The 27,021-nt window shown below is 37.6% G+C and overlaps 3 protein-coding genes and 1 long non-coding RNA gene across 4 annotated transcripts; 3 read left to right on the top strand and 1 right to left on the bottom strand.

Moving 5' to 3' along the window:
- The first annotated feature begins 121 nt into the window (after window positions 1-121).
- Window positions 122-3,745, top strand: LOC145237864 (uncharacterized). Its single transcript, XM_080100857.1, has 7 exons — window positions 122-245; window positions 933-1,094; window positions 1,208-1,267; window positions 1,440-1,529; window positions 1,947-2,102; window positions 2,320-2,395; window positions 2,608-3,745. The coding sequence occupies exons 1-7, from the start codon at window positions 123-125 to the stop codon at window positions 2,826-2,828; spliced, it is 888 nt and encodes a 295-aa protein (XP_079956983.1). The 5' UTR covers window position 122; the 3' UTR covers window positions 2,829-3,745.
- A 1,125-nt stretch (window positions 3,746-4,870) lies between these two features.
- LOC145239525 (uncharacterized) lies at window positions 4,871-7,789 on the top strand. Its single transcript, XR_013862327.1, has 6 exons — window positions 4,871-4,987; window positions 5,227-5,376; window positions 5,827-5,976; window positions 6,585-6,781; window positions 6,998-7,147; window positions 7,441-7,789. It is a non-coding gene; the product is annotated as an uncharacterized LOC145239525 (long non-coding RNA).
- Window positions 7,790-9,736: 1,947 nt separating this feature from the next.
- LOC145232088 (uncharacterized) lies at window positions 9,737-14,404 on the bottom strand. Its single transcript, XM_080096602.1, has 10 exons — window positions 14,225-14,404; window positions 14,073-14,138; window positions 13,638-13,820; window positions 12,874-13,023; window positions 12,633-12,665; window positions 12,171-12,320; window positions 11,736-11,885; window positions 11,075-11,290; window positions 10,567-10,716; window positions 9,737-10,109 (listed from the first exon to the last, which is right to left on the bottom strand). The coding sequence occupies exons 2-10, from the start codon at window positions 14,116-14,118 to the stop codon at window positions 9,970-9,972; spliced, it is 1,218 nt and encodes a 405-aa protein (XP_079952728.1). The 5' UTR covers window positions 14,119-14,138; window positions 14,225-14,404; the 3' UTR covers window positions 9,737-9,969.
- Window positions 14,405-19,127: 4,723 nt separating this feature from the next.
- Window positions 19,128-22,451, top strand: LOC145209332 (uncharacterized). Its single transcript, XM_080079606.1, has 11 exons — window positions 19,128-19,200; window positions 19,334-19,397; window positions 19,587-19,820; window positions 19,951-20,097; window positions 20,237-20,293; window positions 20,379-20,468; window positions 20,537-20,695; window positions 20,778-20,921; window positions 20,989-21,810; window positions 21,882-22,028; window positions 22,177-22,451. Exons 2-11 carry the CDS (start codon window positions 19,352-19,354, stop codon window positions 22,335-22,337), a joined length of 2,007 nt encoding a protein of 668 aa, XP_079935732.1. The 5' UTR covers window positions 19,128-19,200; window positions 19,334-19,351; the 3' UTR covers window positions 22,338-22,451.
- Window positions 22,452-27,021: the final 4,570 nt, after the last annotated feature.

The following is a 27,021-nucleotide window of genomic DNA, read 5'->3' as shown; positions in this document are numbered from 1 at the left end:
TTGTAAAACCTCAAACAAATCCATTTTTGCATTCGAATTAAATACTTGCTTACATTACCCGAACATTCTACCTAGTTTGTAGAAAATTGAAAATTGCTCAGTTTCATTTGTGATACAACGAAATGCAAACCCAACATGTACATCAGCAGAGTGACAGCCAAGGCGTTGTAGTTGGAATACCAAGCAGCGGTGCTAACGACGAAGCCAGAATGAGCAAAAACAAGAATAACTTACGAGCACTCGGGGTAATATTTGATGCCAATTTTCTGTAACAATGTGGTATTACGTGTTTTATCTGTTTAGTTACAATGCGGGAGTAAATCTTACTTCAATACACAGGATTGGAAAATATTTAAGGCCCAATATGCAATATAAAACGGTGTATTAGGGTTGTGGTTGATTTCCCACTCGTCTGGTAATTCAAACCACTCTTGCAGCTTATAAAACTAAGCTGCAAGAGTGGAAGAGTTATTTTTGAAAAAAGTTGGTATTGTAACTAAATGTAACTAAAGTTACGCAATACTGTGTTACACAACAAGACAATGAGTGCAAGGGCATGACAGCTGCGGCAAACCTAAAAGTACAATCTGTGGCGTATTGTCGACATGTAGACATATGTAACAGTATTTACCTGGCTGATATCACAACATAAACTTAGCACACCCATTTTTTACATGACATAACTTTTTAGTGGCTCCGTTGACGTACTGTTAAATCATTGTAAAGTACCCAAAGTGGTGAAATTTATGTCTTTGCGTTTAAAAACATAGGAGCTTAAAACTATTGAAGCCTAAAAGAGTTAAATTTTTCTCAAAAAATATGTAAAAATAATGTACTTCCACGATCCAAGCTGGGAAATACTGGAAATTTTAATTAAAGTTTTGTCATAAGTAGATATTTTGCAGCGACTGAATTCTTCCTTTATTGTGTAGGCGACGGAAACTGTCCTTGGCCTGATCTGCTCTTTGTTAGGAACTGTCGCGGTGGCATACATCAACAACCGGGAAGATCATCGCTGCTATTCTGTTCCCGCTTACAGTGCATACTTAAGATACTGTTTCAACGTCGGTGAAGGTCTTTGGGGAGGAGTTTGGGTAATTTATTTAACACTTTAAGGAAATTAGATCAACAAACTATTATCTACCTGATCCGCTTCCACTATATTTACTAAAAAACGAACATTGGTATTACCAAATACTATCTGCAGGTTATTATTGGTGGATCTTTGGGCATTGCTTGCGGGAAGAAAACTGTTACTTCGTGCTTGGTATGTAAACAAACTTTGTATGATGTCATTGTAATTGTGACCATGCAACATTTTACGTATTGGTACAGGTTATTGCTGTTTTAAATAATTGCTGTTTCAAAATATTTGTTGCTGAAACCACTTATTTTTTTACAAACAACACAAGCAACATAAAACAATACTCTTTTTTCAGGTCAATTGTCATTTGGCCTTTTCGATTGTTGCAGCCAGCTTCTCTGTTGCCATGTTTGCTATAGCACTAGCAATGGCATTTACATATGAAGTAAGATGGTTTTCTATCTTTGTACCTAGTGTTTTTCAAAGTTTTTTTTGCAACGCAGTGTAAAAAATTGGCAGAACCCGCCTGCGGTCTTCACAGGAGTTTTCATTGAATGATCTATTTAGATTTTAAGCAAATAACAAATGTTTTTTTATCGCCCACGTTTGGTACTTGTGTCAAGTTATTAAGATTGCTTTCGCTCATTACAACATTGTTGCTTATAGACAGAATGCCAACGTACAAACTATTTGACCTACCTTGAACTTAATGTGCGACTCCACTTATAAGACACGTTTCAATGACTGCGTGCCAAATGAATTGAGCTTAACACTGCATCAAATCACAATCACCCCTCTTTGCCAGGGTGCTGTAGCGCTTGGACCGGGTATGTTTTTATTAATGCCCTAAATACATTTGCAGGGTTACAGCTTTGGAGTGGGAATCGAGGTTACTGTTGCAGTGCTCAGTTTTGTCAGTTTGGTGCTGTGCATTGCTAGTGCTGCTCTGTGTTGTTGTGCTTCTCCCATTAATATGGGGTCTTCAAACTGTTGCGGGAGCTGCTGCGACCAAAATCAAGTAGGGAACTTCATTAATAAAGTTGTGTCTAAATGTTGCTGGTTGTTTGAATATATTTATTGCATACAACCTTTTTTTTATTATTCACGGCTTCCTATTTCAATAAAGGTCTCCTATGTATCTACTAAGCCTGAACAAAATTGCATCAGTAGTTGTGTACATCTGCAAAAACTACGTTTTGCAAAGCACGCTTTATCCATAATCATTTTATTTGCAGCAGCTGTCAGGGGGCAATGTGATGTATGTGACGACCAACCAAGCCTTTGGACAAACTGTGCCTTATGTTGTGCAAGGTTAGCTTACAAAAAACATAAAAAATTACATATGTTACTGCGGTTGTGCCTTAATTATACCCCTGGTAGTACGTGTAACACAATGGGTCCGAGCGACCATGTTTTTAATTCCTTTGTGTATCCTGCCTGACTAAAACTTGTAAAGTCATGTATGTACGCGTGATAAACACGAATTGCGTACTGGATGCTGAATATGAATTTAATTTTCGCAGGTGTTACCAACTCAGACATCCCGCAAACGATATACTTACAAGCTGCCCCACAACAACAGCCCGACCAAGCGGCGTCTAAAGCAACAACAAACAGCCACGTGGTGGCGTTAAACAACTACCCGACTGGTGCTGTACATGCACAGGCGAAGTACCAGGAGGCGTTTAACACGGCAGACACCACCCACCTAACGGATGTTGACCAACCCCCGTCATATGAGTAAAAAGAGCAAACACATTTTTTCAATCAAATAAGTGTTGGTCAACAATTTACATTAAAATATTGAACAACACCTCTGTGCAACTACGTTGATAAAAGCTTGGGCTAGAAATCAAATTTACTTAAAATGAACCACACAGACACAATTTGTGTACAAGATAATGGCAATAAGTGTACATACGATTTCAACACATCACGGTTTTGCTTTTGTATTGTTTGTTTGTTTTATTTTATTAGCAGTTTTGCCTGGTGGTTTACCTTTTACACACTGGCATATCGAAATAGTCGATTTTGCTGTTAGGTTGTAGCGACCTCACTACCGTGTTCGCTTATGCGCATCGAAGCGTTCTATTCGCTTTTTTTACTTTTAATCGCCATTGTCTCTTTATAAACGCCTATTTCGCGTTGCTCTACCTCTTTACACGTTTCTAACATGACTCGGACATTGCGCCGCTGCTCAATAATTTAAAGAATGTACAACTTTGCTTCCGAAACCACAATCTGCTGTTTGTACAGAAAATATTTTTTTTGCAAAACGTTGTATTTGACCGTGGTTGATAACTATTTAGTTGTTCTTGTGTCTGTTATACTTTTGTTGAGGCAAACTTGTTTTCAAATTCCTCGTTCTCACGTAATCCTGGCGTAGAGGTAACAAGGGTAAACTTATGGAGCCAAACTGAAGAAAAAGGCCACAAAGTTTTTGACATTTCCATAAGGTAAGCGCAGGTATCAATTTGCAAATACGCAACGAAGCCTCAGGGCCTAAGATTACAGTCACAATATTCCAGCATCAACATTTGCAATTCGCATGCCTGGAGGCCTATTTAAGTTATAAAGTGTCGATCGGAAAACAAGCTCTTAGATTTGACTTTATTTCAGCTTCATGTTTTTATGAAATTCAACAAATGAATTACGGGGCAATAAAAGGTAAGTTGATTCTATGTACTAATACATAACGTGTCAGTGGTGATTGGTTCTTATGTGCCTTTAAGGTCGTTATTTTGTATTTTGCAGAGTAGTGGCTGTCCGCAATTATGCGAACATTGTTGTTTCTGGCGGTGTGCTTAGTTGTTGCTCAAGGTTGGTACAAGGATTTTTTGTAAAACTCCTTCATTTTGTACACACTTAAATATGTCGTACAACTGGTTTATGATATAAGAGGCTAACCACTTTTGTGTAAAATAAGCATTTGAATCGTGTACCATCAGTGCACTCGTTGCATACAATGTAGGCGCGTAAAAAAATGTTTTATGACGCCTATAGCCGAATCTTGTCTGAGTAAGAGTAGGCCCTCATAAAACCCATAAAGTTCGATTTCTATGAATTTCAGCTATAATGCAATTACTTTAACTAAAATCTATCCGAAATAAACGATTTGTCATTCATAAAAGCATGCACTTTTTTCTTAAGCAAGTAACTGGTTCCCCAGTTCACCTAAACCAAGTGGTGCAAGCACTCACCGTTCTGGTGAAGACAATTCCAAGCAGCGCTGCATGGCAAAATGCATCTCATGGAAGAAATGCCAGGTTCGTGAGAACGAGAGCGATTCGATGCAAAACCAAAACTGCAAGAACTGCATTAGAAATTTCTGTGGTATGTCTTTAGGTGCCGCTAACAGTCTACGAAATTACCATCACATTGTTAATTGTTTAACGCAGTGGTCTTCAACCTTGATCGATGAATTCCTCAACTCAAAACATTTTCATTCCTCCCTAATACACTACATAGTAAATGCTAAACTATACAAAAGTTGATTAAAACTGGGCCTTTTATCAACTACACAGGACGTATTCCCAGAGCTTAAGTATCTATTTACCAACCATATGAAAAAATCGAGAAAATTATTACCCTCAAGTTTTAAAAGTTGTCCCTAACGAGGATTTCCGCCTCGGTTGGAAACTACTGAATTAACCTGTCAAATAAGAAAGTAAATGACAAGGCAGAATTTTCACATACACAAATGTTCAAAATCGTTTTTAATATTCATGGATTTTTTGTTTGCTTTTAGTTAACTTTAACCAGCTCGGTAGAATCTCAATTCATCTCAATTTTGTTTGGAACAAGCGAAGTCAACTTGTAAGTCCTGTTCTACTCCTTCGCCACGTGAACGAGTGGCCAACTTTAGATGCAGCAATTGCGTGAATATATGCACGTCGAACAGCCGTAAGTTTTGCTATTACTTTTTTGTAATCATCACTTTAATCAAAAAGAAAAACTGCATGCATTTTTGTCACCTTATTTGAGTATCAGTTTACAAAAGTGTTTCATTTTGTTTATTTGACTTAAAAAAGGTTGGACTTGTCTGGCTTAATATACTTAAATAACTTTGTACAAGAAACTAGCAGTTAACCACTTAATGTGTTTCTGTTGCTAACGCTGGAAATATAACCATAGTTTCATAGATTTAGGAACTGAAAGTCAATCAACGAAGGCAAAGCGCCAATGCTATAAATCGTGCGTTGCAATTGGAAACTGCACAGGATTAAGTGTTGTCAAGGAACAAATGGAATCGACTCGAAATGCATGTAAAGAATGCGTGGTGAAGACTTGTGGTAAGAACAACATGTGCAATTAGGTTTGCTCTATGATTGGGCTCCGGAAATCACAATTTCGAAGTTCTGGGAGTTATTCGTTTGTTGAATTTCCAGCACTGGAAGGGGTGTGTTTGATAAATGGAAGGAATATGGCTAAAATGGCGAAGACAAGATGGTGCATTTTGTAGTTTAATCCGATAGTTTCTAAACTTACTTTTATAGTTTGATATTTCAATGGAACCATATTTTTTCTTTTAAAAAAAAACTTTCTTTTGCTACACGTTACGGCTTTTGTGCTACATATCGCATTTTTGCCACATAAAAGTTTGTCTTTATTGAGGCTAATCAAAAAAACACAAATTATATGCTTGAAAAAATACCGCACTTTGTTTCGGTTTTTACATTCAATTCAAATAGAGTCAGATCCTAGTAACACCTAATTCCAGATATAGTCATTATATATTGTAGGTCTGTACGGAAAGACCAATCGCAGGGAAATTGCTGAATGCATAAAAGATGCGAGAGAAGATTGTGACGAGTGCCCTCCAGTGCCTGTACAAGATCAAGTTGAAAAAAAGAAGTGCAAAGTCTGTCTTCGAAAGTGCTTACCGAATTCAGGTTATCTGATCTGATGCTAAACCAGCGTACTACAACACTTCAAATGTGCTTTTTTAAATTTAGATATCCATTATTCAAGCGACCATGTGAACAATGCATGTACTTATTGATATTAGCAGCACACACAAGTTTTTAATCTGCCAAATAAACTGGTATACATGGCTTGAAACCCCAAACGCAATATATTATAGGTATTGTGTTTTTTTAAGCCGACAGTACAGAAAAAATATTGTTCGCGGCCTTGAATATCGGCCTTAAAAAAACCCATCGGTCGATTCCAATTATAGACACGTGTTCTGTCAGAACGCTCTAATTTGTTAGTCTAAAAATAATAATAAAAGAAACTTTGCATACTCGAATCAGTGGTGGGATTCGGCCGGTTCGGTTCTGCAAAACCGTCTCACGAAATTTTCTGAGATCAGCGAACCAGTTGTCAATAGACTTTTTGTAACAGAACCGGCTGAAAATTTTCACTTTTGTGATAGAACCGGCTGACAAAAAAATTGAATACCGCCACTGATTTGAATTAATAACAAACTTTTGTGTTGCCAAAAACACCACATTGTTCTCTTTTGGGTATAATCAAAACAAATTCCTTCCTGTTTTAGCTGGTAGTAGAGGACGTGGATCCGGAAACAGATGCGGCTCTAATCGGGGAGGAGGATTAGCTGGTGACTTTTTTTTAGAATGATCAAATGTGTTCGGAATCGTCCAATTTGCGCATCTTGTCCTAAACCACAGGCTATGAGAAAGAAGTTGCAGAACGCAACAAAGGCTTGCAAAGCATGTGTTAAGATGAATTGTGGTAAGTCAGAAAAACAAGTAATTGTCAACAACCTATTTTTACGTTTGACCTAACCTTTATGTCGTCCGTATGACGTTTTGTTCAGCTTTTTAAAGTTGCAAGTATTCTAATCAAAAACTTCAAACGTAGCGCACTGGGAATAAAAACATTTGCTACAGCACAATTATGCACAACATGTTGGTATTATGCGTTATTTAAGATTAAATTTGTTTTCAGGTGATATTAATATTAGTAACAGGACCGAAATGGGGGAATGTATCCAAGAAGCGAGAGGAGACTGTATTTATTGTCCTCCGATCAGTGAAGAGGAACAGAGAAACAAAAAGAGCTGCAGAAAGTGTCTGAAGGGGTGTGCATTTTCCAAAGGCTAGTTTTGTTATAAATATACATAGAAAAGTACGAATAGTGAATTACCAATTAGAATGCAATGTAACAAAACACAGCGCACATTTAAGTCTAAGATTCATTCATAAATGACACGAAAATCCATACTGCAAACTCAAGGTAATTGTGTGTTTTCAGATTTGATAAAAAGAATGTATTTGCATTTCTCCTGTTTAACGCCATAAAACAAATGTCTAAAAACAATTATGACCGCTCTTATTGTCTGTCATTAATTGTTTGAAAATCGATTAAACAAACAAAATAATTTTCAACAGGAATGTCTTTCTTTCGGAGCGGGATCCTTCATTTTATATTCTTACAACCAACACAAAGAATACCACCCCTTATTATAGTACTGGGCCACCCTTGTCGACCAATTCCAGGTCTGAACAACAGGATCGAACCAAGAAGGCAACCATATGGGGGACTGTACATTTAGAATGTACACAAGGAATCACCTTTTGTAGAATAACATCTGTAGTATTATGAATTGTTTTGTACTCAACATATATTTCAACAATTGCACGTCCTGGTTGGTTTGTGCTTGCACCAACGATGGACACTACTTGCTATTTAATAATCTTCAAATTGTCGTCAGAAATTAAGAAATGCATCATATGACGGACAAGCACAGGGTTAGGTAGTGTAGAAAACCAGTTTGAAACCGGATTATTTCAGCAAAACCCACCCGAAACCGGAATTTTCTCCAATTTATTGACGCCCGAATTCCGAAAAAGGAAAGGCTAAAGCCTTAGGTTTTTTTTTTTGAAAGATGGGGAAAAATTTATGTCGCTCAGATTCAAGTTTCAACCGGTTTGGAGGTTCGGTAGGAGGCAGCCTTAGGATTTTTTCTAAAATCAGGTGAAAATTAGTTGTTTCCGATTCCGGTTTAAACAAATTGCGTCAAAATTAGTTGTTTTCGTTTAAACAAATCGGGTCAAAATTAGTTGTTTCCAATTCCGGTTTAAACCGGTTTGGAGGTTCGGTAGGAGGCAGAAACCGGAGGTTCGGTAGGACTAGGCAGAAACCGGCTAAAACCAGTTTGAAACTGGAATATTTCGGCGAAAACCCACCCAAAACCGGATTTTTCTTCATTTTTTGACTCCCAAAGTTCGAAAAAACGGAATGGCTACAGCCTTAGGATTTTTCGAACATCGCGTCAAAATTAGTTGTTTCCGATTGCGCTTTAAACCGGTTTGGAGGTTCTGCAGGCGGCAGAAACCGGCTAAAACCTGTTTGAAACTGGAATATTCCGGCTAAAACCACCCAAAGCCGGATTTTCTTCAATTTTGTGACTCCCAAAATTCGAAAAAGCGGAACGGCTATTGCCTTTGTTTTTTTTTGAAAATCGGGTCAAAATTAGTTGTTTCCGATTCCGTTTTGAACTGGTTTGGAGGTTCGGTAGGAGACTGAAACCAGCTAAAACCAGTTTGAAACTGGAATGAAAGCCATGCAAAACCGGATTTTTCTTCATTTTTTTGACTTCCAAAAATCCTGTTTTTTCCCCCAAAACTCCCAAAAATGGAAAAAAAACGGAAAGGCTACAGCCTTAGGGTTTTTCGAAAATCGCGTTAAAAATAGTTGTTTCCGATTCCGTTTTGAACTGGTTTGGAGGTTTGGTAGAAGGCAGAAACCGGCTGAAACCGGTTTGAAACTAAATATTCCGGCGAAAAGCCACTCAAAACCGAATTTTTCTTCATTTTTTGACTCCCAAAAAACGAAAAAACGGAAGGGCTATTGCCTTTTTTTTTTTTTCGAAAATCAGGTCAAAATTAGTTGTTTCCGATTCCGGTTTAAACCGGTTTGAAAGTTTTGTAGGAGACTGAAACCAGCTAAAACCAGTTTGAAACTGGAATGAAAGCCATGCAAAACCGGATTTTTCTTCATTTTTTTGACTTCCAAAAATCCTGTTTTTTTCCAAAACTTCCAAAAACGGAAAAACCTGTTTCTGCCTCCCACCGAACCTCCAAACCGGTTTAAAACGGAATCGGAAACCACTAATTTTGACCCCGTTTTTGAAAAAAACCTGGCTGTAGCCTTTTTGCGCCGAACTAAATAACCCAATAATTTTTTTTCGCTTTGTGACCTGTCAAGTTCAACAGAAAGTATCGATGTGAATAGAAATCAGTTTTTAGACTTTTCATTTTATAATATTGATTAAATTAGTGAAATTTCGAGTGTGGATGATCTGGGACACTTCTTACTTCCACCTGATATTAACACTTTATTTTAATAGGATAACACTATTCAAAAACGTATTAGTTTAGAGTGGGTAGCTGGGTTTGAAAAGTGACGAAGAACGCCCGGTTCTTCGTTGCTATGCTTTTTTATTGTAAAAATTATCGGAGCACGTTTTTCACATCACCTAAAATTAGTAAATTACATCAAAAGTTAAATTGAATTTTGGTGAATACCTGTAGCTAATGCAAAAAATATTAGCACCAATTTGGATGGAAAATGGTTTGAAAATTTGATGATTGTGGCAATGGTTGGGTGAGGTTTTGTTATAAAAATAACAAAAAACTCTTGACTTGTTTTTAACTCTCTACCTGTCTCACTGGCTACTCGTCATATGATGCATTGGTTTATTCCAGTCTACACTTAAAAGATCATTAAACAACAACAGTTGCGCCCATCGTTTGTGCAATCAAATCAACCACAACGTGTAACTTAAAAATATATGTTGAAGAGAAACAAATCATAACACTACAGCAATGATTACTAGTTTGATGTTTATAACAAACATTTTTTTTATTTGGTCATGTTTTACAAGAAAAGGTGTTTTGGTTTCATTCGTGTCAATTCTAAATGTATAGTCCACCCCTTGGTGTGCCTCTGTTGTTTCGACCTGGCGTTGGCGGCCAAGGGAGTGAAAAGGAGGGTCTTGATTGGCCTGGATGTCCATATAATCTCGAAAGTATCCCGCCCAGGAAAAAGCTTACCCCTGTTGCAAATAAGTTTTGTTTGTTTAATCAATCAATCCCTAAGCGATAAAATGTTGAAGAAAATAGAAAGTATCATTAAGATAGTTTCAGTACATTTGTTACAAAAATGTAAGTCGGGTTAGGTTCAGGCTTTGTTTGAAAAAAAAAACATATTCTTGTCGTTATTTCAACAACTGTCGTGCCTAGTATAGGATTTGTATCAAAACAGTTCGTGCCTACGGACCGAGTTCAGGCCGGCTTGCAATTGTTATACGTCGTTAAACAGAAAATTTCAAACACTTTTTTTTCAAGGAAAACACGCAATGTACGTTTAAGGCAGATGTAAATAAGTTATTTGGCCGTGGTTATAAGTTATACTTGTAGTAACTTTTAAATAAGTTATTACGTGACTAAAAATACCTTATTGCAATGGGTGCTAATGGGCAATTGAACTAAGCTCATTTACAAAAAACTAACCCTTGGAAAATGCACAACCCTTTAGACACTTGCTACAGTTCTTTTTGTTTCTTTGATCCTCTTCACTGATGGGAGGACAATAAGTACAGTCACCTCTCGCTTCTTGGACACACTCCGCCACTTCGGTCTTGTTACTACGATCAATGTCACCTGAAAAGAAATGTAATTGTAAACAATCATTAATTATACCAGTATTTTAAAGAACACTAGATGCATTAAAAAGATCTTGCAGAACACCAAACTAAAATGTAGTCAAACTAATAAATTTTATGCGAAACACCGGTTGAATATCACTGAATTCTACCAACAATTTGTATTTTAATAGTTAACAGTAAATGTTGTTTTTGTATTAAATTATGCTGTTGCAAATACATCTACTTGTCCAGTGTGCTATGCTTAATCTTTGGTAATTTAGTACAGTTATAAACATAAAATTTGCCACACATCATATGAACCACAGCAAACAACGAAAACCATGTTTAATGAAAATCATTTTTGTCTTACTTACCACACTCCTCCTTAACACATGCTCTGCAAGCCTTTGTTGCGTTTTGCAACTTCTTTCTCATGACCTGTGGTTTGGGACAGGATTTGCAAACAGGACGATTCCGAATACATTTGGCCATTCTTAAAAGAAACTCCAACGAGCTTTCCCGGCGACCTGCTGACCCTTCTCCACGATTAGAGCCGCGTATGTTTCCCAATCTGCGTGCTGCACGACCAGCTAAAACAGGAATTTGACTATATGTTACATAAAAGTGAACAATCTGGTGTTTTTTGCAAGACAAAAGTGAGTTCGTGATATGAGTGTGTAACGTTTCGTGAATAATAAATTTTGGTCTACTAAATTAAAGCTATTTTGACGTGACACGTGTTTACAGTTGGAATCGACCGATACGATATTTAAGATCGATACCGATTTTTGGTAGACATATAGTTATACCGATATAGTTTCTGTTCTGTCAGGTCAAAGAAATCCAATGCCAATAGTATGGTGCGTTGAGCCTTTTAAGCTATATGTACCAGTTACGTTGGCAAATCTGATTAAAAGTTTGTAGGTCATTATCAATAAGTTCATGTACTATAGTCATTTGGCCAATATGGGCATCTTAAGTTTAAAAATATTAGAAATGTTTTACGACGTTGGTGTTGCATCAGCAATAGTTTACCGGGCTTTGGTGAGCATTTTCGAAGACAGACTTTGCATTTCTTTTTTTCAACTTGATCTTGAACAGGCACTGGAGGGCACTCGTCACATTCTTCTCTGGCATCTTTTATGCACTCAGCAATTTCGCTGCGGTTGGTCTTGTCGTACGGGCCTGCATTAAAATTATGACATAAAAAATTAGCGTTAAGCGGGATCTTGTAATTTTTGACAAAAAACAAAATTAAATGTGTCACACATTTTTATCACGAATTAATGTTGTTGAGTTTTCATTTTGTCTATTCGTTTAATGCGAAATGAAGCAGAAAAAAATAAAACACGATGGGCAACACTTTGGGGCTTCATTGAAACATTAGATTATAAAACTTAAATTAAACCATAAAATGTACTATCTTAACTTTTCATGAACTACAAACTTAAGTAAAGAAGTTGTTCTTACCACAAATCTCCTTCACGCATTCTCTGCAGGCATTTCTAGCCGCCTTCATCTGCTCCTTGACAACATTTAAGCTTGTGCAGTTCGCAGTTTTGATGCACGATTTATAGCATTGGCGTTTTGGCTTCGGTGATTTGCTTGCAGTTCCTGAATCTGTAAAACGGTTGAATTTCTAGCGTCAGTAATATAAGTTTTATTGGTTAGCCCCTTGTTACTTATGCGAAAAAATATATAAAATCCGACAAGCTAAAGTTTATTCAAAATCTACAAATTAAGTAAAGACGCAATAATTTGGACCTTAAAGGAGAAAAGTCATGAACAAATAACTCTTTTATCAGATATGTGTTGCAAAACATAGATCTGTGTGTTAAAACGTTACGTTTGGTTTTAAATATTTCAAGCATCTAAAAACATCACAAACATTTACAGATTAAAAAAGTAAAAAAAATGAAATGCATCACTTACCTCGGTCACGGCGTCCAGGCTTTGGCGAACGAGCTAAAAAAATCACTAAAGATTAGATTTTTTTAATTGTTTAAGATGAACATGATTGCAATGAAGCCTAAAAAATGTTTTGCAGTTTTAGCCCCTATTGTACAAAACCAATCATTTTAGTAAAATGGTAATCACAACTTTTTCAAAGTGCAGCTTTAACTGTTGAATTAACAAAATAATAATAATATTACCAATAAAAAACAAAACTTACGGCTTTTTGACCTGCATTTTTTGACGCATCTGTTGCATTTAGCTTTGACCGCTCGTTCAACTGGCGAAGGGGTGGGACAGGCCGCACAACTTGGTCTTGCATTTTCTACACAATCTTGAACTGTGCTTTTATTAGACCGGTCAAAGTAACCTATAAACAAAAATATACTTAAGCTGCAGACAGTGCACACTGTTTCGACCTATAAGGTCTCATCAGTGCAGTGGTGACGAGAGATCGGCCGCATTGGCTAGTGTAGCCATTCAACGGCACTCCAGTTTGTTGGGAGCACAGGGTACAACCCCATGCATCACCTAGTCTGAGCGATGCCACAACTGGACATACAGCACAGATGAAACTGGCTCACAATGGCCAAGCAACTGCTTGGGAACCACAGTGAAGTCGGCTCAGTGTCACAGTACTGTGGTTCCCAAGTCCAGTTGTGGCATCGCTCAGACTAGGTGATGCATGGGGTTGTACCCTGTGCTCCCAACAAACTGTAGTGCCGTTGAATGGCTACACTAGCCAATGCGGCCGATCTCTCGTTACCGCTGCTGCACTGATGAGACCTTATAGGTCGAAACAGTGTGCACTGTCTGCAGCTTATCATTTATTGGCTCTATGCTTTTACAAAATATACTTAAATGCCCAAAAGCGATGCAGTCCATTTGTACAAGTGACGATTCTATCATCTGGTCTAATTTAATTTGCAGTTTAAATACAATTAACAATGTCACATTAACTTCGTACGGTTAGCTAAGACGTACCACAGGCATTTGTAAGGCAGTCCTTGCAGTCTTGCCGTTGGTCCTGCACAGCATCGCTGTCAGGTTCGCGAACAGGGCACTTGTTCGATGAGGTGCATTTCGCCATGCAACGCTGTTTTGAATTGTCTCGACGGTCAGTGTTTACCCCACTTGGTTTAGGTGACCTAGGAGACCCGATACCGACTAAAAAAAATCGTATTTTTATGAATGAAAAATCGTGTATATTGATTATAGTTGTAATTCATAGAAATCTTATTTTACAGTAACTCAAGAAAAGCCTGTTTCATCAAACATAAAGGTAAAATTTACTGCAGGCGTAAAATAATCTTAAATGCAATACGTCGACTGCGCCGTTTGAACACAATACACATGTGCTACATCAGTTGGGCAACGTTTTAACAAAATTAAGGCATTAATAAAAACTTCGGTACCAACCTTGGACAACAACTAAACACACCGCAAGAAACAGTAATGTTTTCATGATCGTATGTCGCTGTTACTCTGCAAAGTACAAAATGACGACTTTTAACGCACATAAGAAACAGTTATCACTGAATGTTATATTTTAGTGCATATAACACACTTACCTTTGAATTCTCTAAGTTGACTTTCAAAAATAAAGCTGAAATAAAGTCGAAACTCAGGTTCGTTTTATATTCGACACATTCAGCCCCAAGGCATGAGAATTGGAAAGGTTAAAGTTAGTATAATCTGACTGTAATCTTAGGCCCTGAAGCTACGCAGTGTATTTGCACGTTGATACCTGTGTTTACTTCATGGAAATGTCAGAAATTGTTTTGTCCTTGTCTTTTATTTTTATTCCATAAGTTTACCTTCCTCGTTGCTGCGTCACATGCACTCGATAACGAAGAATTCAAAAATAAGTTTGTCTCACATAGGGTGTGGTGTCTTTTTTAATCAGCTACCGGGGGCTATAACTTATTCCAAACTTTGTCGTCACATAGGACAATAATTCGATACTTTTGTTCCCGTTTTAGTTATTTGTTGTTGCGCACGTGATGAGTATGATTCATAAGCATGTTTTTTTTTTCTAAACTTGTACCTCACATACTGTAACGTGTGCGAAAGTGTTCGGCCACAACGTTTAAAATACCTGTGAGGCTTTCCCATTTCCATTAAGCGGTAAAAATAAAATTGACAACTTTTTCACAAAGTTTACTTAAACCGGTCTGGTATACGTTTTTGATTTAAACAGCTTTTATGTTGCACACAATACAAAAAACACGCTAATTAAATAAGGTGCAATACGGAAATCGACAGACACAAGTAAATATAAAACAGCAATAAATCAAGGTTAAATGCCGACAAAATGTTAGTTATGTATGTTATAAATTTCCTCTCACTTGGACAAACTGCAAGCATAATTTGTTGGCAAAATTGTTCAGTTAAGCGATACACACGTTTATCGACACCCCAGGGGTACAAATAAAGCACGACCTGACCACAGTGACTCGTTTTTCTTGTTATTTATACCCAGGGCTATACATATTTAACCGATTTAGTATCTAAAGCAAATTCTGTAAAACCATATTTGACCAAAAACCACTCAACCGAAATCTGATTACAGCCTTTCTTCGAAATAACCTTTTGCTCAATATATTGCATTAAAACGTGATGTCCGTTATATGTTTGTCGCCAAAAAAGATTTTCGCAGACTTAAATGAGTGTAAAACACACATAGAAGTTCCAAATTTACAACATTTGCTCATGATTTATGTCACGTAGTACTTAGCTTGGTTGCGGGAATGTGCGGAAAACTACATTGCCCTTTTGCAGTGTGTAATCTAACATTGGCATCATAAAAGAATAACCTTTGCTCGTCAAACCGAACTGATTACATTTAAATTGGATAAGGTTGCTATCATTTTTACGTATTAACATGGCAAATGCGAAGACATAATATTTTTTATTGACATCAAAAAAGTTTTTAGAGTCTGCTGTACGTTAACTATACCATAATGAAGATAGGAGGCCAAAATTAGTTATTATCTCCAAAATTGTTGACTCGACGCACACGGAAGTCGATTAAATCAAATAGTCCTTAAGCGTCACAATAACCAATAGTAAATTGTAGTTATTACATCCTGGAGTACATTGTAAATCAATTATATCATGTTGTCGTCGGTTTAGGTGTGTACCAAGATTAGGTCAGTCAAGGTAACCCTTCAAAAGCGAATACTTTAAAAAATCACTCCTCAAAGCCTCAGTTATTGGAAATAAGGGACAGTTGTTCGCTAAACATTCTAACCAATTTTCTGCCTATGATACAGTCGGTACAAGTAAATAACTAGTAGTAGAACTAATATTGATAATACGTATGACCATTTACGCCAAGTTGACGTTGGTAGATAACTGCGCGTTAATTAAAACTTATGATTACACGTCATGGTGGTTCCAAAAGTCCACTTACGACGACACCTAAAAGACCTAAATAGCGCAAAAATGAGATTATAATTAGTGACAACAAGGTTTTGTATATTTTGTACAAACAACTTATTGTGGATTTGAAAACAAACTTGTATGTTACTGAATTTTGTTACAATATAAACAACAGCGTCGTGTGTTGAAGTAGTTTGTACACTTATTGCTATCATCTTTTACAAAATTTGTTCATGTGTGTTTCTTTTAAATGAAGCTGATTCTAACATTTTTTTGTACATCTCATTGCGCAGTGATGATGTTCGCTAAATCGATGAAAATTGCTGACTCGCCCTTTTTTACTCATATAACGGGGGTTGACTGTCATCCGTTAAGTGGGGCGTGTAGATGGAGTTAAATGCCTCCTGGCGCTTTTTTTTCACGGGGTTCGAACCCAGGACACTCCCGGGGACGAATCCCGATCAGTTTTTTTATGTCTGTATATGGGTCAGGCGCGCCAGACCATTCGGCCAAGTTCCTGCCCTGGCGCTTTGCTACAGCACGAGTCGGGTAGCTGTTTATCGCCTCGCGTGATTGCTCTTGAGCAGTGTAAACCCGCCAGGTGGGGCTGCTGCCATGAGGCAGATTGAAATTAACCGTTTGCTAGATAGAGGTGTTGAGGGCATATGGCGAAGTTGAGGGCCATTGACAAAAGTGGACATGTGGGAAATTTCTATGGAAATAGGGCAAAGAGTTAAAAATAGGGAGATGATCATTGGGAATTGAAAACGTGTTTTCACTGACTCTTGAGTTCAGAGTTATAAGTCGGGCCGGTCTTTTCGGGTCGGGTTCGGGTTCGGGCTTAGGTTTTGTTACAAACCGGCTAAATTCGGGCCTGACTTTTTTTAATGTAAATTACCGAGCTAAGCAGCTAGTTACTGGATATAACCTAATGCTCAACATCCCTAAACTGCTTGTTTAAAGGCATTTTCTACTATTGTCCATTATGTGTTTCTTCTTTATTATAGGTCTGTCAAGCAAACTTTCGGGTCTAAACGGGCTTCTCCAAAACGATTCGGGTTTAGGCTTATACTTTCGGGTTCGGCTCAAATTTCCGTCCCGCTTACATCTCTGCTCGGGTTACTACGAGGGGTTAAGACAAGCAAAACTGATAAATTTGATACGATTCACAGTTTGAAACACCGTCTGGGGCGATCTTTGTCCAAAGGTTTGATTGGACGTCACATACATCACATTGCCCTCTGACAACGACTGCAGAGCAGGGTGTCCGATATACAGAAGAGAAAAACTATTCCAGTTGAAAGACCATTCACAGTGAGACGAGACGTATCTATCGATGACGATATCGGAATGAACGATAATTGTGTTGTGGCAAAATACAAACACTTTTACCATCTACGTCACAGTCACGTGATAGCGAGGTATTCGAAAACAAGTTTGCCTCACCTAGGGTGTGGTGTCTTTATTTAATCAGCTACCGGAGGTTATAATTTATCCGGAACTTTGTCGTCACATACGAAAAATTTCATGCTTTTGTTCCGTTTTTAGTTGTTTGTTGTTGCGCACGTGATAACTGTGATTCAGAAGCATGTGTGCTTTTCTAAACTTGTACCTGTAACGTATTCCGAAACGTCCGGCCACAACACTCAAAATACTGTTTTTGAATTTCCCCTATAGCCAGGGTTGCCATCGACTTGAAACCAAAAATAAGGACAACCGAAAAATTAATTTTTAATGCGAAATAAAACAAACGTTTTTGAACAAATCTTTGCATTTATACGAGCCGTGACATATCATATGCAATATTTTGGCAGAAACGATCTGTTCAAGCCACTCCTTGTTTGTAAAAAATACTTCGTGCATCTCGCAACAGCTCAGGTTTAGGCTTACTTTTACTTGTAGCAGGGATTTGACCAGTAATTGTTGAAAATAAGACAAAAGAAGGACTCAAGTCAAAAATAAGGACATTTCTTAGAAAAAAGGACAATGAACTTTTCTAAGACATAGCCTTTGAAAATAAGGACAAATCTTAGAAATAAGGACGGTATGGCAACCCTGGCAGCTCAAACGACAAAAATAAACATGTCCCAAGAAAGTAGTCTACACCATTTCCTATGTGACGTCACAAACAACGCGCTCAAATTATTACGACCAAACGCAAAATCAAAAGCTCACCGCAAAGTTATAAATAGCCGAAATGTGTTAATAAAACCCTACAAGAAGGTTTGTCCGGCATTCGAATTGCGGTATTCGCACGTGCCCGTGATGTCACAAACAATACCTCAGGCGCTGATCGAAGCGCGGCGTTCAAAGTTTGAATCCGTTGCGATGGACGCGTAATAGGTGGTTTGCACCAAGCAAACATTACACGGTTTCCACATACAACATGTTTTGTTCTGACACGTATGTTAAAGTGATTCACAAACATCCAATTGCTTATTGTAAGTTAAATGTTAGATTGATAAATCACGTGCAGTTGAGTGAATGCAATTTCATCAGCTTTAATGCTTTGATTAAATTAGAAGTGACTACAAACAACATAATGCAGCTCTATAAACATTCAAGTAGTTATCACTACATATATGTACAAACTTATTCACACTTAAAGATTGTTACAATATTGTGTCTCAAATTTCCAAGTAATCAAATCAGAATTCTTTTTAAAAAACAAACAATCAATCTTATTATATAGATATGCCATTATCCTGATGAAGTCGTTTCGTATATCGGACGTCGAAACGTCGATTATTTATAATAAAACTGCTGGCAAAGTAATACTCGTTTATTCAGTTTTGTTGTCGAAAAATATCAGAACATCAAAAATGCTCTTGTATGCGATCTAGGTCTAATTTTAACCTGGAGCGAAAAAACTACAATTAAGTTGTAGTAAATTTAAGTTGCCAAGACTCTGACGTCAAAATAGTTCAAAATATATCAAGGTCTTTTATGAAATTCTTGACACGCAACAGGCTATTTCTCAAAAAACGAAAGCAGTTTTCCTTCAATATGAAGCCCAGGGGCAGACAGGATGCTACGTATCTTCTAATCCGTTACACCTCAGGCATCGTTAAAAATAAGGGCCCACGGGTATATAAGGCTGCGATGGTTAGGACAAGTTGCCCATTGGGAAGATTAAGACAACTACTGGAAACAAGTCTTAAAGGTTAGTTATGATGGTTACTTAATATACAATATGTTACAGGTAAACATAAAAATGTATTTACGCTTTGACCAGAGCTGCAAAGAAATTGATATTACTAAAACAAAGTTATTTATTACAAACATTTTTTTTTAAGATACGACAAAGAAGCAAAATGAAGTCCTACGTGATTTTGGCCGTGTTTTTCGTTGTGGCACAAGGTAAACACTGAATGTTTCAGCAACATTTTCGAACTATTTTGATATAATTCGCACACAAAAAATTTTTGCCGCTACGTTTAATTAAACTGTAAAAAAGGGTTCACGTTGAATCACAGTTGCTAAAATTCTGTGATGTTGTAATTTTAAACGCTTTGCACAAATCAGTCCAAATCAAACTTTTATGTTCAGGGTTTCCGCGACGGGGGCCACCAAACTTTCCAGGGTTGGAAGCTCTTCTGAGCGGAAGAAGACCCAACAATTATCCAGGAGCAAACACAGAAGACGCAGGTGGAGAGTCCCGTGGTAAACTGGCATGCATAAAAGCTTGCGTCGGTCCAACCAAGTGCCCAAGTCGAGAAGAAATCAAGAACGAGACCAAAGAAGACAGAAAGGAATGTCGCGACTGCATCCGTGCCAGTTGCGGTGAGTGGAAATCTTCAAAGCTTTAACATTCTGAAACTACATTTCCTCAAGAACTTGGGCAAAACGATTCGAAACGTTTAATGCAACATGTTCATTGTGCGTTGAGAAAAATAAAGAATATGTTTTGTAGGTCAACTCGATCCATTGGACAGACGTGCTGTGATGAAATGTGTCCGGGAAGCATTTGAAAATTGTACTTCGTGTCCTCCGATTCCCACAAAAGACAGGGAACGTGTGATCAATTGCTCGTCGTGTCTCATGCAATGTCGCAAACATGGTAACAATTAAAATCTGTGCTAAAATAATCTGATAAAGAATCGTAGCGTTTGATTACAACAACTTTACATTTTATTACAAAAATTTACTTTCTTTTCTTATAGTAACTATAATAAAATGCAAATTTACTGCTTATTTAGATCGCAGAGGTCCAGGGAGAGTGATTAGCAATGGAGTCCGACCCACACCATTCGGAGGTAAGAACGTTTCCAAACACACAAAAGGACAAAAACACATCCTTATAAACTCATGAACTATTTAATCTTGTTTGATTTTTGACAGGCATTGGAACAAGAAATAACGGAATGGGTTTGAATATAGGGCAAGGAAGCGTTGGTGGGCCCATGGGTCCAGGTTACAACACGTTTGGAGGTAAGTTGACGCAAATGTGCTATATCCCCCAAAAAACTGAACACAAACTAAACGTTTGCAATATTTAGGTTCTCTTTCAGCTAACAAACCACGTAGACGACGAAAGCCGTCAAGTACTTGCCATAAAACATGTTTGATGTTGCAATACTGTCCAAACATGAAGGAGATGAAAGAGAAGATGCAAAACGTAAAGAAAGAGTGCAAGGATTGTGTCACTGAGGAATGCGGTAAGTTAATGACACAAAGTATAGATTTTGTTACTTTGTATTTGTTTACTATTTTATTTTATTTGGTGGTTAACTTTTATAGGCGAAATGTCAACAAACAAAACAGAAGACGCAAGCTGCATTGCCGAAGCAAGACAAGAATGCGTGGAGTGTCCTCCACTGAGTGATGCTGATCAGATGAATAAGAAAAAATGTTTTGAGTGTCTAAAACAATGTTCGAAAAAACGTAAGTTGTGATTATTAGAAACGAAATCTTTGTTGATTTTGTTCACTGAAATATTCGACGATTACAGATAATGACGACGATGAAAGTGAAGAAGAATCTAACGAGGAAAGCTTTGGTTTCGGTCTTGAATCAATCTTGGGCCAAGAAGGTCTTCCCGGTTTGCTCCAGTCCATAGTGCCACTGATATCACAAGGAATGGGTCAAGGCTTTGAAAGGCCGAGACAAAACAGACCAATGACAGGCGGAGTGGGACCTTTCTCTGGTGGACGCGGGTCGATATCAGGAGGTATCGGACCATTTTCTGGTGGGCGCGGACCAATGTCAGGGGGTATCGGACCATTTTCTAGTAGGCGCGGACTAATGTCAGGGGGTATCGGACCATTTTCTGTTGGACGCGGACCAATGTCAGGGGGTATCGGACCATTTTCTAGTAGGCGCGGACTAATGTCAGTGGGTATCGGACCATTTTCTGTTGGACGCGGACCAATGTCAGGGGGTATCGGACCAATCTCAGGTGGTCGACGACCAATGTCACGAGGGATCGGACCATTATCAGGTAGCCGTGGTCCAATGTCTGGCATGACACAGTTTTTACCAAGATCAAACGGACCAGTTGCTGGATTCCTTTCACAAATAACTGGTGGGCCCCGACCAATGTTAGGAGGAATTGGACCATTCTCTGGTGGACGCGGACGATCGCCATTTGGTGGTCGAGGACGTCCACATGATCGATTTTCCAAGCCAAAAGAATTCCTGCATAAAATATTGAAGGTGATCACATGTGCGCGAAGCGAAGAAAACTGTGCTAGTTGTCCCACACCAAAGGAAGCCAGAATGAGGATGATCAACGCTACTATCGGATGCAGAAAATGTGTCAAAGAGGAATGTGGTGAGCACATTTTATATTAACCCAATCAACTGTGGTGTCAGATGATTGTGACAATTTCAATTAATTTTTAGGTGATACAGATGCAGGAAACAGCACCGATAAGGCAGAGTGCATTCGTCAAGCGAGAATCGATTGTCTTCAGTGTCCTCCGCTTACCGAAAGCGAACAAATGGAAAAGAAAAAATGTATTAAGTGCTTGATGGAATGCGCCCCAAAAGGTGAGTTTCATAAAAATGCCTTTAAAATCTTGACTTGCTGTTTCGAATATACACTTCAATTTGAAACAACCTTCAAATTCAAATTGTACAAAATGTTGTTAATTCAACGCAAACATACCATGTGTTACAACTTAACGATGTGTTACAGTTGGAAAACCGGAACCATTCGGACCTCACCGCGGTAGTTTTGTTCCACGGCCAGGACCTTTCGGACCCAGGCGAGGTGGTTTCAACCCAGAACATGGAATTCTTGGTCTTCTTGGAACTCCAATTAGTTCTGGTTCCGAAAACGAAGAAGCTGATGATTAGAAATTTAATTTATACGTGACTGACAACATTGACAATGATTGTTGAATTGTCCTTTTCTAATATCCATTTGCACATCCTTGCTTCGTATTCTGTAAATAAACCAAATCTGCTGAATCGTTGCTGTGTGTTATGCATTCAAATTATATTACACTTTTGGACAAAATCATTGCATCCTTGAAAAAGGAGGTTTTATACTTTATCGAAATCAGGACACACAGTTTGCAGATTTGGGTCTTCACTCAAGCAGAAAAAAAAGTTGTGTGAAGAATACCAATACATAGCATGATACAAAACTTGATAAAAAAACGTGCTAATGTACTTGCACCAAACAGACGTTACAATATTAGCGAAACCTGTCACGTTTCAAATTTCAATTAAATTGTCGTCACTCTGTTAACAATTTAACTTCTTATTTATTTTCTTACAATATTACAAAAGGTATAAGTAACAGCGTATGGGAAAATGTTGGTTGAAAATTTTTGAACAACGTGTAAAAGGAATTATTCTGGAACAAAGGAACTAACCTTATTATGATCGGAAAATTAAAACTTTATTCACGTACATAGACTGAAGTCATTTCCTTCGCTGGGTATGAAATGCATTTCATTAACCAATTAGATTTCCTTAGTGTCGTTGCAGCAAACTGTCAACTTGAGTACATTTTCTCTTTTGGGCACAAAATGGCGGCCAATTTTGGTTGTGGGATTGTTTGTGATTTAAATGAAACCTTGAAAAGTCTGCTGCAGCATTTGACTTGAACACAAACATATCAGACCTATAGGCGATTTTTTTAAGAGAAAACTTTGGATACACTATATGTACCAAAAAGTGGTGCACCACTTTTAGTTTTTTTTTTTTTTTTTTTTTAAAAACATTTTGTTGTCCGTAGAAATAAATTTAGTTTCATTTCATTTCTTCTTTGACCAACATGAAGTGTTGTAACGAAATAAAAGTCGTTGTTATATTGTCAAATATTCCTGGAAGGCAAGCTTTAAAATTAGAGCAATCTGTATATTGGACCATATCATAAAAGTTCGGACATGGAAGAAATAAATCAACGCCTCGGGGCATCGTGAATGTAATCGTCACATCCGGCATTGAAGTAGAAATTTTGACAACGAAGATCAACAAGCTTGCAATAAGTAAATAGCCACAAAAAATACATTTTAAAACAAGATAATAAAAAAAAATTTCCAAATACTTGCTGATGTTCATTTGTTGTTTCTTACAAAGCCTTTTTACGAAAAATAAACTTTAGCGAACGACAATTTGTTCCACCGCCATTGCACAGACCACGACTTTGACACAAAATGGCGTTCAAATATGGCAATTCGCACGTGTTGTCTATGAATCTACAACAGATTTCAAGAGGACATCAACAAATAACCTAAGCGTTAAAACATCTATTTAGAAGTTAAAACAATACCAGTACCGTGATGTTTTTACGGGTTAGCCCATATGTGGCATAATTGTCCTTTTGGAAACGAAAACGTATTTTTGTTGTTGTTAAAACCAAAAACATCATTTTACAAACACGTTTAGGCAGAAATAAATGTGCACAAAACGTTAGAGATTCGTTGCGCATTCATGACTTCGCTGCATAAAAAAAATCTTTTGGTTTTAGAATACTATTCTCACATTATTCTTAATACGGACCAGCATACAATGTAAAGAAATTGTGATTTCATTGTTACGCCAGGTGATGACATCAAAAACTTTTTTCGAGCACAGTTTAAAAACAAAAATAGCAAAATTTATGTGAATTTGGACTTAAAATAAATTATTCTTTATTGTGTTTCTGAATGGCATTGGTACGTTGGCCACACCTTTTGTTTGTTACGTGTTTAATACACTATGCAAATAGGGCAAAGAGTTAAAAATGGGGAGATGATCATTGGGAATTGAAAACGCGTTTTCACTGACTCTTGGGTTTACAGTTGTAAGTCGGCCCGGTTTTTCGGGTCGGGTTCGGGTTCGGGCTTAGGTTTTGTTACAAACGGGTTAAATTCGGGCCTGACTTCACGTTCTGTATGCGCAAATTTTTTTAATGTAATTTACCGAGCTTTTTAATGTAATTTACCGAGCTAAGTTGCTAGTTGCTGGGAATAACCTAATGCCTAACATCCCTAAATCGTCTTGTTTAAAGGCATTTTATACTATTGTCCATTATGTATTTCTTTTTTATTATAGGTCTGTCAATCAAACTTTCGGGTCTAAACGGGCTTCTCCAAACGATTCGGGGTTAGACTTATAATTTCGGGTTCGGCTCAAATTTCGGGCCCGCTTACATCTCTGCTCGGGTTACTAACGAGGGGTTAAGACAAGCAAAACTGATAAATTTGCTACGATTCACAGTTTGAAACACCGTCTGGGGCGATCTTTGTCCAAAGGTTTGATTGGACGTCACATACATCACATTGCCCTCTGACAACGACTGCAGAGCAGGGTGTCCGATATACAGAAGAGAAAAACTATTCCAATTGAAAGACCATTCACAGATATCGGAATGAACGATAATTGTGTTGTGGCAAAATACAAACACTTTTCACCATCTACACCGCTACGTCACAGTCACGTGATAGCGAGGTATTCGAAAACATGTTGGCCTCACCTAGGGTGTGGTGTCTTTATATAATCAGCTACCGGGGGCTATAATTTATCCGGAACTTTGTCGTCACATACGAAAAATTTCATGCTTTTGTTCCGTTTTTAGTTGTTTTGCACGTGATGACTGTGATTCATAAGCATGTGTGCTTTTCTATACTTCTACCTCGCAGACTGTAACGTGTGCGAAAACGTCCGGCCGAAACATTCAAAATAGCTTTGAGGTTTTGAAATTTCCACAATAAGTTAAACGTTAAAAAAACTAGGCAACTTTTTCACACAGTTCACTAAGACTTAGAACATTATAGCATGCGTTTTATTTAAATAACAATCAGTGTTTCTATTTATGCTGTACACATCAAAAAAATACCGTGCTATTTGAATGAGGTGCAATACGGGCATCGCTGTCCTCATTCAATACGGGCATCGGATTGGAACCAAATGCAAAAATTAGGTGAATTTGCAACAACCTGACTATAGCATCTTCTGCCTATAGTGCATTCGTTGTTAGTTGTTGACATATTGTAGTTTATTTAAATAATGATGTCAATATAAGCTTACATACGTTAAATTACTGAGAATATTTTTTAACTGGCAGATGTAAACTGTTTTGTTTGTTCTGTATGTCGTACAGAGCACTTTCATCAACGGAACGCATGGAAGTTGATTTTAAATTACAGGAAATTATTAAAGTTTGTTTCCAAAATATTTCGCTTTCCCGGATGTTACTCTTATCTGGCAAGTAAAATATTTTTTTAATGAGCTAGACAATTACTGTCATTTAAAATCAATTTCCGTACACGCAGTGCGTTTCGTTTTGAAAAGTGCTCTGTCCGATAAACATCACAGAATAACTTTTCCACTGAAACTTAATTCACAATACCAAAGATGTATGTATGGACATTGTTGTCTAAATGGACGATAAATGTGTGATAGCAGAATACAAAAACATTTTAGGAAACAACATTAAGGATATTGGCTTGTTTCATTTTTTGAAAACAACAATGCAAGTAAACAACACAAACATATCATTGCCAAGCAGCGGTTTGCAACATCATTGCAACATTTTTGAAACAAGGACTTTTTCAAACATAGTATGTCCAAAGAAAGTAGTCTTATTTCCTTTGTGGCGTCACAAACAACACGCTCAAGTTATTACTACGATACACACAATCAAAAGCTCGCCGCAAAGTTATAAATAGCCAAAATATGCTAATAAAACCCTGCAAGAAGGTTTGTCCGACATTCGAGTTGCGCTTTTCGCACGTGTCCGTGATGTCACAAGCAATGCCCCAGGCGCTGATCGAAGCGGGGCGTTCAAAGTTTGAAATCCGTTGCGATGGACGCGTGATGGGTGGTTTGCACCAAGCAAACATTACAAGGCTTCCACACCAACATGTTTGTTCTGACACGTTTGTTTAAGTGATCGCAAACATTTGTTAGCTTATTTCAAATTGAATGTTAGGTCGATCAATCACTTGCAGCTGTAGTTTCATCAGCTTTTATGATTTGATTTGACCAGAAGTTACTACAAACAACCAAATAAAACTCTTTAAGTATTTGTAGACATAGAATTATCAGAACAGATATGTAAAAACTTATTCACATGTAAAGTTATGTCACAATATTGTGTGTTAATTTGCCAAGTAATCAGAGCCGGATTCTTCTTGAAAAACAAACATTCAGTTCTGTATGTCTTTCTGTAGATATGCCTTTATCCTGATGAAGTCGTTTCATATGTCGGACTTTGTAACGTCGATTATTTAGAATAAAACTGCTGGAAAGGTAATATTCGTTTATTCCGTTTTATTATCGGCAAATATCAGAACATCACAACTGTTCTTCCGCAATCTATGTCCAATTTTAACCCAGTGAAAAACTAATTAAACTAAATTTAAGTTGCCAAGATTCTGACGTCAAAATGGTTCAAAAATATATGAATGTCTTTTATAAAATCTTTGACACGTAGCAGGCTGTTTCGCAAAATCGTCTGCAGTTTCCCTCCAATACTAAGCCCTGGGGCTAACAGGATGCTACGTAACTCCTGATTTGTTACACCTCAGGCAACGTTAAAAATAGG

This window comes from Phallusia mammillata, chromosome 1 (genome assembly GCF_965637545.1).
Source record: "Phallusia mammillata chromosome 1, kaPhaMamm4.hap1.1, whole genome shotgun sequence".
Classification (NCBI taxonomy): Eukaryota; Metazoa; Chordata; class Ascidiacea; order Phlebobranchia; family Ascidiidae; genus Phallusia; species Phallusia mammillata.
The sequence above is the reverse complement of the archived record's forward strand: the minus strand, read 5'-3'. Positions and strand labels throughout refer to the sequence as shown.